The sequence below is a fragment of the Sorex fumeus genome, unplaced genomic scaffold, assembly GCF_029834395.1.
Source record: "Sorex fumeus unplaced genomic scaffold, SorFum_2.1 ptg000073l, whole genome shotgun sequence".
NCBI classification, from domain to species: domain Eukaryota; kingdom Metazoa; phylum Chordata; class Mammalia; order Eulipotyphla; family Soricidae; genus Sorex; species Sorex fumeus.
Genome location: NW_026606130.1, coordinates 19,966,729 through 19,979,130, shown reverse-complemented (window position 1 = coordinate 19,979,130; position 12,402 = coordinate 19,966,729). Strand labels below are relative to the sequence as shown.

The 12,402-nt window shown below is 44.1% G+C and overlaps 1 protein-coding gene across 1 annotated transcript in view; it reads right to left on the bottom strand.

The window, feature by feature from the left end:
- HUWE1 (HECT, UBA and WWE domain containing E3 ubiquitin protein ligase 1) overlaps positions 1-12,402 on the bottom strand; it is a 154,223-nt gene that overhangs the window by 12,641 nt on the left and 129,180 nt on the right. Inside the window, exons 60-72 of the mRNA XM_056130150.1 lie at positions 11,258-11,303; positions 9,801-10,088; positions 8,563-8,818; positions 8,254-8,384; positions 7,310-7,524; positions 6,944-7,232; positions 6,702-6,804; positions 5,742-6,288; positions 3,242-3,845; positions 2,446-2,567; positions 2,185-2,341; positions 664-796; positions 210-412 (exon numbers count right to left, since the gene is read on the bottom strand). Coding sequence (XP_055986125.1) covers positions 210-412; positions 664-796; positions 2,185-2,341; positions 2,446-2,567; positions 3,242-3,845; positions 5,742-6,288; positions 6,702-6,804; positions 6,944-7,232; positions 7,310-7,524; positions 8,254-8,384; positions 8,563-8,818; positions 9,801-10,088; positions 11,258-11,303 — 3,094 coding nt within the window. The remainder of the gene's footprint in view (positions 1-209; positions 413-663; positions 797-2,184; positions 2,342-2,445; positions 2,568-3,241; positions 3,846-5,741; positions 6,289-6,701; positions 6,805-6,943; positions 7,233-7,309; positions 7,525-8,253; positions 8,385-8,562; positions 8,819-9,800; positions 10,089-11,257; positions 11,304-12,402) is intronic.

Here is a 12,402-nt window from a genome sequence, read left to right as displayed (position 1 = left end):
GCAATTCCCACCATTTGCCCTAATGAATTTCCTATGCAGACAGCTTGAATGAGATACAGAATGCAGCCATCAACATTTTAAGATAGGACCATCATTTCCTTTTGAAAAGGTTAAACAGGAAGAAGACATGATATTGAGTCCTGTTCTACAGGGACTCTGGATTCTCCAACACCAACCCTACCCCTCAACTGGACACTCCAATTCCATACCTAGCCTGCCTGTCTGCTTGGCTTTCTTGTTAGCTCGGCGTGTGTCGTCTCGTAGCTGGATGATGACCTGCAGTACCCTCAAGAAGAACTTCTGGGTAGATGTCTTGGATGTCAACATGGACATAGAAGGCAGCTGGAGCTCCCGGCCACCCAGGGGTCGCTTCTGAGATGCCACAATTACCACATTCTCAGCCATGTCAAACCTGGATAGTGTAGAGGTGGCTTGCGTATACTAACAGCATCAAAGCAGAAACACTCAGAGCAAACAGGGCTTTGTGGTATCAACCCAAGGAGTAATGAATCTCACAAGGAATTATCTTACAAGTAGGAAAATATAGTTCAAGTGAGGGCAGATAAAAAAATCTGCCCAAACAGGGGGAAAAAACAGGTAAACAGCAAGAGCCACCTTTCAGTGCTGCATATTCCAGCCCCCAAATAGGCAGCTAACACGCACCTGCTCTGCATTTTGCCTTTCAGCTTGGTGGTCTGTGGCTGCTCCTCAGGCAGGCCATCAGGAGAAAGGGTCTCACAGTGGGTTCGCCGTTGTTGTTCCAGATTGTATTCTCGTAGCTCTGCCAGAAGAGTACCTGGGCAGCAGAGGAGTGGTAGGTGTTCAAAAAAGCAGCTGAAAACCAAACCTTTGTGATAAACTTGCCCAGGGTCACCCTCTTTTCCCATCTGTAGGAAAAAGACTTGCTATGTTCATCTTACTACATGTACTCATGCATTAACAGACCAAAAACTGATTAACCTGACCTCAAGAATCAGGTAAATCTACATAAAATACATCTGTAGTGCACAGGGGGAGTATATTTTTCCTGTATAACTCTTGAACTAATGAAGCTTTTATGATGCTCCTCGGTAAATTTCTTTACCCCCCTTTCCCATTAGTACATTCATTTTAATAATGGACAAACACTACCCAGACTCATATGGCTGTTCTGATAATTAGGAGATAACTGGGTAAAGGAGTGGATGCTAAATTCTTTCATTAATAGCCTTGTAATACCCTGGGTCTTAAAGAATACAATCAACTCTCAAACCACACATCTTCGGGGATATTTGTGAGAACAAAATAACTAAGCAGGTAGCCAACATCTAGGGAGACTCCTGATTGGGCATAGGTAGGAGAAAGCAAAGAGATAAGAGTTCTGGCTCTACTTGATAAAATCACCACTGCTGGGTTTTCAGTTTTCTTTGTAAAATAAGAGGATGGAAACTAGATGATTTGAAGTGTTCTTAGAATTTGTGCCCTGGGGCAGAGACATAGCATGGGAGTTAAGTTACTTGCTTTGCACATGGCTGACACAAGTTTGATCCCTGGCAGACAGTTCCCCCAGAACTACCAGGATTGACTCCTGAGCACTGAGCCAGGAGTAATCCCTGAGCATGGCTGTGTGTCAATCCACCCTTCACCAACTTTTGCAACTAATACCCCAAATCCCTGCAACTATACAAATGCAGAGTATCATTCTTCTGATTTGGGGGAGAGGGCTTGGGTCACATCTGGCAGTGATCAGGGAACCATGCAGTGCAGTCCTAGAGAATGAACCAACGCGTACTGCATACAGAGCACTTACACTGACTAGTCTTTTAAGTTTAACTCCAAGCCCTTGACTTCTCACTAGCAAGTACAAACAGAGTATAGTGCACACTCTTCATGGGCTCAGAGAAGCAAGGAGGAGGTTTTGATGGTCATATGCATGCTAATTTTCTTCAACAGGTACTATGTGAGGTATGCCAGATATTTGGGATGTAGAAAGAAGCACAACCTCTCTCTTGAACAAGAAATCAAACAGAAGACAAGAGATTACAATCCAATATTACTAGTGATGTAACAAGATGGCATGGGAACTGTGATACTGAATCATAGAGAACTTTGCTTTAGTTCAAAGGTGTTCAGGACTGGGTTCCAGAAAGGTTATACCTAAGTGGGAGTTTTCATAAAGATAGGATGCTTTATTCCTGTTATTACCTATCTGTTTACAAAGGGTATAACCCAGATGGCGAGCTCCATTCAGTAGCAGCTTGAGAACTGTGTCCCGGGTTCCAGGGTCCCCCCGAGAGAGCTGTAGTAACACATTGGCTGCATCCTCTAGGCCTTCTTCAGAACAAGAGTGGGATGTCAATACCTGAGAAATTAAGGGGGAAGTGGTACCCCAATTTGAGAATTAAAACATCCAGCTGTCTATCCTTTCTCTCCCAAACTTTGAAGGTCAGAAGAACTTGAACTCACCTCCACAGAGAGCTGTAACTGGTTTTCAGTGAGGCCAGAGGATACCATCTTAAAGTCTGTATTGCTGCTGCCCCCTTCACCCACCTTTGCTGGAGATTTGCTGGCCTTAGGAGTAGTAGAAGCTTTGAGGAAATAGACAGAAGATGGTAAACTTCTGAAAAATCACAAGCCATACACTCAACAAATCAAGGAACTGTTGAGCCGTCCAGGGCTTCAAAGTGGGAAACAGTGAAATGAAAATCTACCCACCAAACCCAAATTCAAATGACCAAGGATGCATCTTAAAATTGTACCTTCTAAACTGACAAAGAATTCAAGGCATTTTTTTCCTTCTACCATCACAGCTCCCTCTGAAAGCATGCTCTTATATAATTGCAAGAAGCCTGCTCAGGGATTTATTACCTTCACTTTCTAGGTTGTCCTGGCTACTCTATTTTACCCTGATTCACACTGCATCCTGCCTGCTTTAAAACTCTTTTCTCTGAAAAAAGGCTCTCTCAATCAGGCTGGAAAGTCAGGGAGTTCTTTTGAAGACAGGAACTTTCTCCACCTTTTGATGTTTAAGCTCAGGGTGGTGACATTCAATGATGGCCTGCTGATCTTCACAGGGGTGTCTCTGTGTGATAGGGAGGTAAGAGGAAGATGGGGAGAGTACTGGGGCTGATGAGGATGAAAATGAACACATTTGGTTCCTGCAAACACAAACCATTTAGGGAGGAAACCTGAGAGGAAGACAGGGTGTAGTGAATGAAGACGATATAACAGCCCAGAGCTCCGAGTCTACATGAGCACTTACTTGAAACAGTAGTGGTAGCAGTTGTGGGGGTAGTCACTGTTGTCGAAGCAGCAACAGTAATGGTGGATATAGCTGTGACAGCAACCAGGGCTGGAGCTGAAGTGACAGGGGTAGTTATAGCAGGGAGGGTAGAAGTAGTAGAGGCGGCAGTGGTAGTTGTGGTAGATGTGGCTGAGGTGGCAACAGTGGTGGAAGAAGTACCACTGCCAGCACTAGCCTGTGCTTCTGACACTTTGTTTTCTGGGAGAGCAATTGAGATGAGAGAAAGGAGTCTGAGGAGTTTCTCAGTTAAGAGAGAACTCCGGCGGATGACTGGGTGTGACAACATGTTCATGAGTTGCCCCAGGGGAGAGGCCTCCAGGCTGTATGGGGAGGTTTCCCCCTCAACACCAGAGCTCACTGGCACTGACTTCACGGAGTTCTTGCCTTTCCGGCTGACATTCATGTTGTCCAGTTTTACCAATAAGTCCCAGAAGTCTGTGCAAATGCCACTGCTGGTGGACTGTGAAGAACATGGGCTGCAGGCCTGCTTACTGCCCCTCTCCCGATCGCTTTCACAGTTTGTTTCTTTGGTCCGCTGCTGTGTGAAGTGGCTGGGAAACACCTACAGGGAAAAGCACAAGCTTGGTCCAGGGGGGATCTACATTGAAAATGTCTTCCAACAGATATACGACTAATCTCAGAATGAGAGAGACGAAAGCAAAGTTGCTAAAGTTCACGGGTATACCAGTCTTAAAGCTGAAAACTCTGGGGTGCCCTTGGGAAGAAAGGTGGACTGAGTCTCTGCCCTGCCAAAGTCCAGGAGGCTGTAAACACATCACATAGAATCTGCCATACCAACAGCCCAAAACCACTACTTCATGACTAATCTCTGAAGAGATGCTAAGGTGAAAGCTACAGTAGTCACACTCACAGCCACCATGTAAACTCATAAGCCCAGTTCTACAGATCCTTATGTTCCTGGAAGGTGTGGCTGTGCAGTACCTCCAAATTTCACAATATTGACAGCCTAGCAGGAGCCCACCAAATTAGATGGGAAAATAGCATAGAAGCCAATTAAGCTTAATAAACTAAAAGAGTAACAGAGAAGGCTCTACTAACAACAGCTTAGTAAGCCCTCAGACAATGACTTAAATCACCCCATGGTGAGATGAACGTTTTTAAATTTTCTTTTACTGAAGTATTTTTGATAATTCCACCAAAAATTTAGTTGTAACAAGTAATACAAAATATACTATTTTGTGCCTACTAAGGAGGCAGGTGGAAACTGGAGACAATGGTGGAGGAAGATCAGACTGGTGGTGGGACTGGCGTTAGGATACTGAATGCCTATAATAACTGTATTGTGAACAGCTTTGTAAACCATGGTATTTAAATAAAGGGGGAAAAAGATCTGTTTCTATGATTAAAAGAAGAATAAAAATGTTTTCCTGACAAGGAATAACAACTTATTCCTATATTCCTCCTTTTTGGGACAACTCTGGTAACACAGGACACTGGTCATATCGGAGTTTTCGGGTCAGAGAATTAGTTCAGCACAGGTTTTCCCAATCCCAAGCACCACATACTATCCCCTGAGCACCGCCAGGAGTGATCCTTGAGTACAGAGCTAGGAATAAGCCCTGAGCAATGCTGGATGTGCATCCCAGCCCCCAATAAAACACCAAAGCATACAGGAACTTTATCTAAACAATGGCAAATCAGCCTACAAAAACGAGCAGGGGCTTTGTAGGGAGATAAAGGATTAGCAAGACTTTCAATCTGTGGCACTGTATGGCACTCTGACAAAACTGGGAGCGACCCCTGAGCACAGAACCAGGAGTTATCCCAAGCACTGCTAGTTGTGACCTTAAACACCCCCACAAAACAAAATATACCTTTGTTTTGGCTTTTGCGCTATACCCAATGGTGCTAGTAAATGAAATCAGGCCACCACCAAACAAAGATGGGCTCAGTCTATCGAATTCTTCCTCTTCAGATCTCTCATTTTTGTTCAGGTATTTTATTTCCTGAACATCTTTAGAAAACTGATAACCCATGGTAATTATTTTATACAGAGTGAAATCTCAAGAGTGAATTCATTCTAGTTGAATCAGGAACAGAGTTTAGGTGAACAGACTCTCCTAAACTTACTGTGTATTTTTTCCTGCTAGTCATTTAGCAGTCATGCAGTTGTTTAAATTTATTACTGGCTTACAATATTATGGAATTTCAGAAGTTTAACTTCATATTTTCACTATAATATCCATTACACTAAAGTTCTAGTGTCTTCCCATGAGAAAGGTCATTTTGTAACTGAACGAGATGTGTAAAAATTATAGATTGAAGACAAAACAGCCCTCAATGATATTTATTGGACAATTTCCCAGGAAAAAGTGTGTCTGAAACTAGTAACCAAGGAAAAAACCCAACTACTAGCTCCTGTAGCATTATTTCATTGAGGCCTTGGATACCACCTCTCTGCTATTTCCCAGGAACTGAGTTCCTTCAAGCTTCTTACCTTGGCCAATTGAATGAGTGTGTCCAGAACATGTCTGCAAACAACAGGAGCAGCCTGGGGGTGGATGTGGACAGTGGAGCCACCACTTGCATGTTTCTCAGTGTGTTTGCGCCCCCCCGAACGCTGGATCTGAAATATATTAGTCCTGCAACCCAGGGCTGCATCCATAGATACTGAGAGCCAGGAGAGCTGATTAGAGCTCTTAGACTCCATTTTATGTAGCAGGTCCAGGGGACGATTTTCATGGCTGCTTGACCCACAGCTCTTGCTAGACTTTTTACCCTTTTCCTCACTTGAGGAGAGCTTTGGTGTTTCAATGCATAGCTCACTCTCACTGCTGCGCTGCAAGATGGAGAGCAGGCTCCGGATGACCCAGTGGCGGGTCTGGGCATGGTAGCAGAGATTCCTCAGCACTCGGTGTAGACGGCTAGTATTAAGCTTTGGTTCATCCACAAAAAGAAGAACCAGGAGACAAGACAGTGCTTCATGGTCAAGAAGGAGGCGTCCTCGAAGGCGGAGGAGGGTGTCCACATTACTGCCAGATGGCCTGGAACAGAGATTAACATCAACTGGTGAAACAGAAATATACCTGAAGTCTAGAAGATGATCCCTATCTGGGGATTGACAGCTGTGTAAGGACAACTACCTTCAAATTCTGGCATAATGGGTCTACTTGGCTTCAGCCTGGATAATAAACTCCTCTGTATATCCCCAGTTTAGACACGACACATATCTCAAGGCAAATGGCTTTGTTCCTTGTTACCACCACAGCTAGAGCCTACTGCCAATCTGCCTTAGTCTGTGATTATGACCATAGTATCTAATCAATCCAGAATTGTGAAGGGGAGCCCAAAGATCTGATATTCTACTTATTTTCAAGAATGTCATCCAACCTCTTCACTTAAGAAAACTGTACTAGCAATGTCAGAGATGGTATAATGTGAAAAAAGACAAAGGTACCTATTATGGCTGCTGCTACCCCCCATTTGAAAAGTTCCACCTCTTTGTACAGCAAGGCGAGTATACTGGACCCCACGATTGCCACTCAAGCGACTGGTGAAAGCTGAAAAGAAAAAAAGAAATTAAAACTGAAGCGAAAGAGAGAGGGAGGTCAGTAGCTGTGAATTGGGTCCAAGTAATCTGCCAAATGTGAGCAGACCCTTGTCTGTTGGATGCTACAAAGCCCACCCACTCTGCAGTACCTGGGCTTCGGAGAATGGCTGAGAGAGCAGAGGTGCTACTATGCCCAAAGAGACGCTCATGCATGAGCTGCCGCTGTCTGGCTTCCTGCTCTCGTCTTAGGGCTTGAGCCTCGGCAGCAATATCAGGGGGCATTACAGCCAACACACTGTCCTCCATGTCCTCCAGAACACTGCGGCGCAGGTCTGAGGGCAGAGTCTGGATAAAGGTCACAGGGTCCATGGGAGTGTCAGAGCTGGCATTCTGTGCCAGTTCCCGTCGTTGCTGCTCAGCCCTCTGCTGTGCCAGCACCTACAGAGCAGATAAGTCAATGGCGGCACACCCAAAGCCAGGTATAGCCAGGTCCCACCAGTTTCCTGCTCACATACCTCCTCCTGGATGGCTGGAGGTAGGGCAGCCAGGAACTCAGGGCTCACTTCCGTCACACCAGGATTGCCCACCACAGCCGGAGCCGTGCTATTTGTAGAGGGGGCAGTCCGGGTTGGTGGGCGGATGCCCAATTGGTTCTGCAGAACTTCTCGGCGAATGTCATCAGGGAGAGCCGCCAGAAAAGAGGGGTCCACACCTTCAGGAAGGTTAATACCTGAGGAGAATTGTGAGATGTGAAGAGCCTCTCATCTCTACCATTACTTAAGATGTACTCGGAGGAAAGAAACCTATGGCTTTCCTTGAGGGAAATAAGTTTTTCTGTTTGGGGGCCACACCTGAATGTGTTCAGGGTATTACTTAGTGGGGCTTTTGGGGACTATATGTGGTTCTGGGTATCTAACTAGGTTGGCTCTGTGCAAGTCAAATACTAACCTCTCTAAGACCCAGGAAACAAGCTGACTGTAATCAAAGAATACAGATACACAGAAGACCTACCACATTTTCTAGGTTGAAAAAAACTTGTTATTTGCCAGGTTTTGTATGTTCCCTGCTATTTAACCTTTATTAACATCCTATATTGGGGCAGAGGAATAGCTCAATAGGCTGAGCTCAAGCTTTACATATGGGAAGCCTTCATCTTTGGCACTGCATGGTCCAAGGAGCACTGCTGGATGTGGCCCCAAAGCAAACAGAAGTATCTTACCACCCTCCTCATATCATTTAGGTTTAGAGTTAAGTAATGGTCTCAGGTCTGAAAGGCTTCTGGAGGTAGCAGAAGGAAGAGAGGAGTTAAAATCACTTTGATCCCATAATCTGGAGCATACTGTCACTGCCGGTCCTTTTATTACATACGTGTGAATAAGCTACCTTACCATGTGGATGAAACGGACTAGTAGACATGCCAAAAGCATGTCAAAACCCTCAGGGCATGCGGAGAACTCACCTGCAAGGGGATCTTCTTCTTCGCTGCTTGTTGAAGGCAGTGGTTCTTCTAGGATTCCCCGGGAATCAGCTCCAGAAATGGCCACAGCAGAATCTCTGGTGGAAGAACTCTCAGAGGATGCAGGGGGAGAGCTGAAGGAAATCATTTTCAGGTTGCTCTCTGTACTATGTTTTACTTACTATGAATATGCCTATAACACCTTTTCTCACAAAAGCCAAGTTGATTTCCCCAGTATACTAAGCATGTGCAATAACACCCTGGAACACCCACCAACACACTCTGCCCTCCTCATGCCCACACACTGCTTACCCATCCTCAGGGGGCTGGGCAGGTTCCCCTGACCCATCACCCCTGCCTTGCCCTTCTGTCACAACTGGTGGGGCATCCCCAGGAGTGGAGCTGCTGGCTATGGGCTGCTCAGAACTGCCAGCTGCTGAGGTGTCACCCACAGCCTCCTCCAGGGTACATGAAGCCAGGCTGCTGGTGTCCATGGGAGAGCCTTCTAGTTGACTGCTGACTGCTGTCAGTGCATCAGAATCTTCAGCTCTCTCTGGGGAAAGAGAGGCTAGGAGGAAGTCACATGGAGAGGTTAGATCTCTGCCTGGAGGACAGGGCTGAATTAAGAAGCAGCAACACAACAGACAAGGTCTTTGATAGGGCTGCTTCATTAGGAACAGTCAGACCAGACTTTTCACTTCACCACTTCATTCCACGCTGGCCTGATGTTCCCCCCTCAATCTCTTCTGCATTATAAGGCTCGGCTAAAGTCCTTTCTAGTCTGTTGAACATTTACAGTGTTCCTGCAAAGTCTGTGAAATATTGTCCTGAGCTTCACAGGCAAGGAATCCTGCCACTTTAATAGTCCCTGCAGGCACCATTTGTACATGAATGTTGATTCTAGTTATCTTTTTTAATAAGGTTCTGTAAAGCAAAAGGTCCCCACACCTTAAGGTTCCTTCAGAGCACATCACAGGTGGCATGGGAGGGCAAAAAGGTTTTAACTTAGCTGTTGAACATTGCTGAAAAGAATTTTGAGGCCCTAATTCAAACCAGTAGGAAATAGTTGTCAGTGAAATAAATAATGTCGGCCAGGAGGGAGAGCTGAGTATGTGCTTGCCATCCCCGAAACTGCTGAAGGACAGCAAGCTTGAGAATCATACAGATTCAGATTTTATTCCCAGGCCATGGCTTATTGACTGACTTTGGGCTAATAATTTGTTTCTGTTTCAATTTTATCATGGAGATAATACACTGAAGGACTGTTTTTAAAAGACGTTAAATATAAGCCTGGCAAGATATATTGGGAACAGATATCAACAAACTGTTGGCACCATCACTAGTATCATTAGACACTCAAGTTTATAATCACTTGAAGACTAAGAGAAGAAACTGCAACTCTAGCTAAGAAAGCTAATGTGTAAGCACAGATTCTACCATTTGAGGACTTGAGTTTTACCATTTCTCTAAAAGAGAGCTAAGAGAAACTACGAAGATGTCCATGTTTCCCTTCCCGATATACCCCATATGCCCCTTGAAATTCTACTCACTTATAGTGGGAGCTGGGGATAACTCCATCTGAGTGGTCTCTGCTTCTCCACTTGGTCTTGTGGGAGCCAATTCCTCTGACTCTACAGGCATCAATAGCTGTGTGGAGCTCCCCCCTTCTCCAGTTGTGGACTGAAGCTCTTGAGGAATATCTCCCAAAGCTGGTGGGGTTGGGAGTGTTGGTTGCTGTTGTGAGGGTTGCAAAGTAACAAGTGTCTCCTTGGACTCAGATGTCGCTGCATCAGCTGAAGATGGGGTTGTTGGGTAGCCATCAGGCATAGGAGTTCCATCTTTTTCAGAAAGAATGACAATGGGAGTGTTAAGGGGCAATAGACTAAAGACCTAGGAGTCACAATATGTGGCTTGACAAGTATCCCATGCAACCAACCAGTGACATAGGATTCTCCCCAACAGTTAACTGCTTCTAGGAACAACTTATGCCCAGTCTGGTATGAGGAAGGGCTAAGGCACAGTGCAATTTTTGTTCTTAAAGTGTACTGCTGTACTGACAAGATCAAAGATCCTAGTAATTAAATCCTTCCAGTGGCTCAGATGGAATGGGAAGAGTTCAAGTCACTTTATAAGAAATACCTACAATCCTGCCTGTTGGAGACAAATGCCAAGACTAAGTGTGAATATGCTAGATACTAGGGAAAGTAGTAAGTTGTATAGTTATCTTCTAATTGGGGTCTAATATCCCTACCCCACAACAATACAACTTACTACCTCACCCTGGCATAAGCAAAACTTTAGTAAGGGCAGCAGAACAAAAGTCATTTTGCCAAAAGGCAAAGTGACAGAACCTTTCAAAGACCCTTTGCTAGATTAACACATATCCCTTTGCACTGCTTAAAGAATACTGTGTAGACTTTGGTATAAGCATTCCCCAACACAAGTGATAAAACAGATAAAAAATGGCATAAGGAAGCAGAAGAAAAGTCCTGAGAAAATAGACAAAGGGGGAGACAAATAATACCACAATGACCAGTTATTAGAATCACAAGTAGTTAACGACTGAGAAGATTACAAAGAATAGACTACATATAGTAATAATATCATTAAACCCACAGAGCTACTTTTCCCAAAAGCAAAGAGTTAATGACAATGTTCCTAGATTTTGTTATATAAAAATAAACCAACCAAAAACTAACACAGGTTTAGCAAGAAAAACATCATAAATATCATTTAATAAAAATATTTTGATGCCTGAAAACTAGGGACGTAGTCTCTAAAACAACATGAACCTAAACAGCACATTGGCAGGGAGTGTACAACGTGGGAAAGACAGTAGACTGTATAGTTATCTCCAAGATGGGGTATGACCCTAAAACTATACAATCTACTACCTCATCCCACAGAGCACCATATTCATCTTCAGCCCACCTGGGCCAGCAACTTGAAGTATCAGGAGAAACAAACCAACAAATTAGCAAGAAGGTAAAAAGAGAGACTGTGTTACCTGAGAGGTTCTGCTCTGTGGAATCATTTGTCTTCGATGAAGTGCACTGCAAAGAGAAGGGACAGACAAATGTGGAACTTTGCAAGCATATATGATAGAGTTCAAAGATAATGAAGACACGCCCACCCCTGTCATGTTGTCTAGGAAGATGAGTATTTTGGTATGTAAATATATCACCATTTTTCTTTAGACAATTTCGTAAGTTAAGGACTGCTTATGAGCAGGGGAAAATACTCAGGGGCTGGCAAGATAGTAGTAAATAGAAGGTAAAGGTAAAGGTAAAGGCCCTCCCGTTGATCGTCGATTTGCTCGAGCGGGCCCAGTAACGTCTCCATTGGAGACCTTGTTGTTACTGTGTCTGGCATATCGAATACTCTCGGTAGCTTGCTGGGCTCTCCGAGAGGGGCGGAGGAATCGAACTCGGGTCGGCCATAGTTGGCCGCTTGTAAGGCGAACGCCCTACCCGCTGTGCTATCGCTCCAGCCCAGTAAATAGAAAGGATAATAAAAATTATTTTATGTTCTAAATATATAGAGTAAAAAAAGGGATTAGACAATCCCTAATGGAAAGAAATCCTGAGACATGAACATGAGGAACGGATAGGAACAGGGGATAATGGTGGAGGGATCTGCAACCACTGGAGTGACAGTAGTGCCCTGCACCTGTAAAATAATGACTCTAAGACTGTAAATTGTGGTAACACAAAAAAAAGTCACAATAATGACTCTAATACTGTAAATTGTGGTAACACAAAAAAAGTCACTTTGGGTATGAACTGGGAATTAACTGCTCAAAATTTCATCTCTATACGTTTCCCTTCTTTAGTCTCATTTTGTTTATTCCAGCACTATTTCAATATGCCAGGCAAGTTTATTTCCCATACCTTTAAAAACACTTGCTAAAACAAGCTTATTATAATTACTGAGCATATCAACACTCAATTTTTAATCCACTTTAACAGGGATATAAAGTAAGTCACTTCAAACATTTTAGTTTCCTGATTTTTGAGTCAGCATTTACTTCATTTCTTTTAATGATATGCTTTGGGGGTTTCAAAAGTTTCAGGGCAAGGGTAGCATCTTTCTAAATCAAAATCATGCTAGAAATTTTGCAGAGTGATATACATTAGTGGCAGGGTTCAGAGA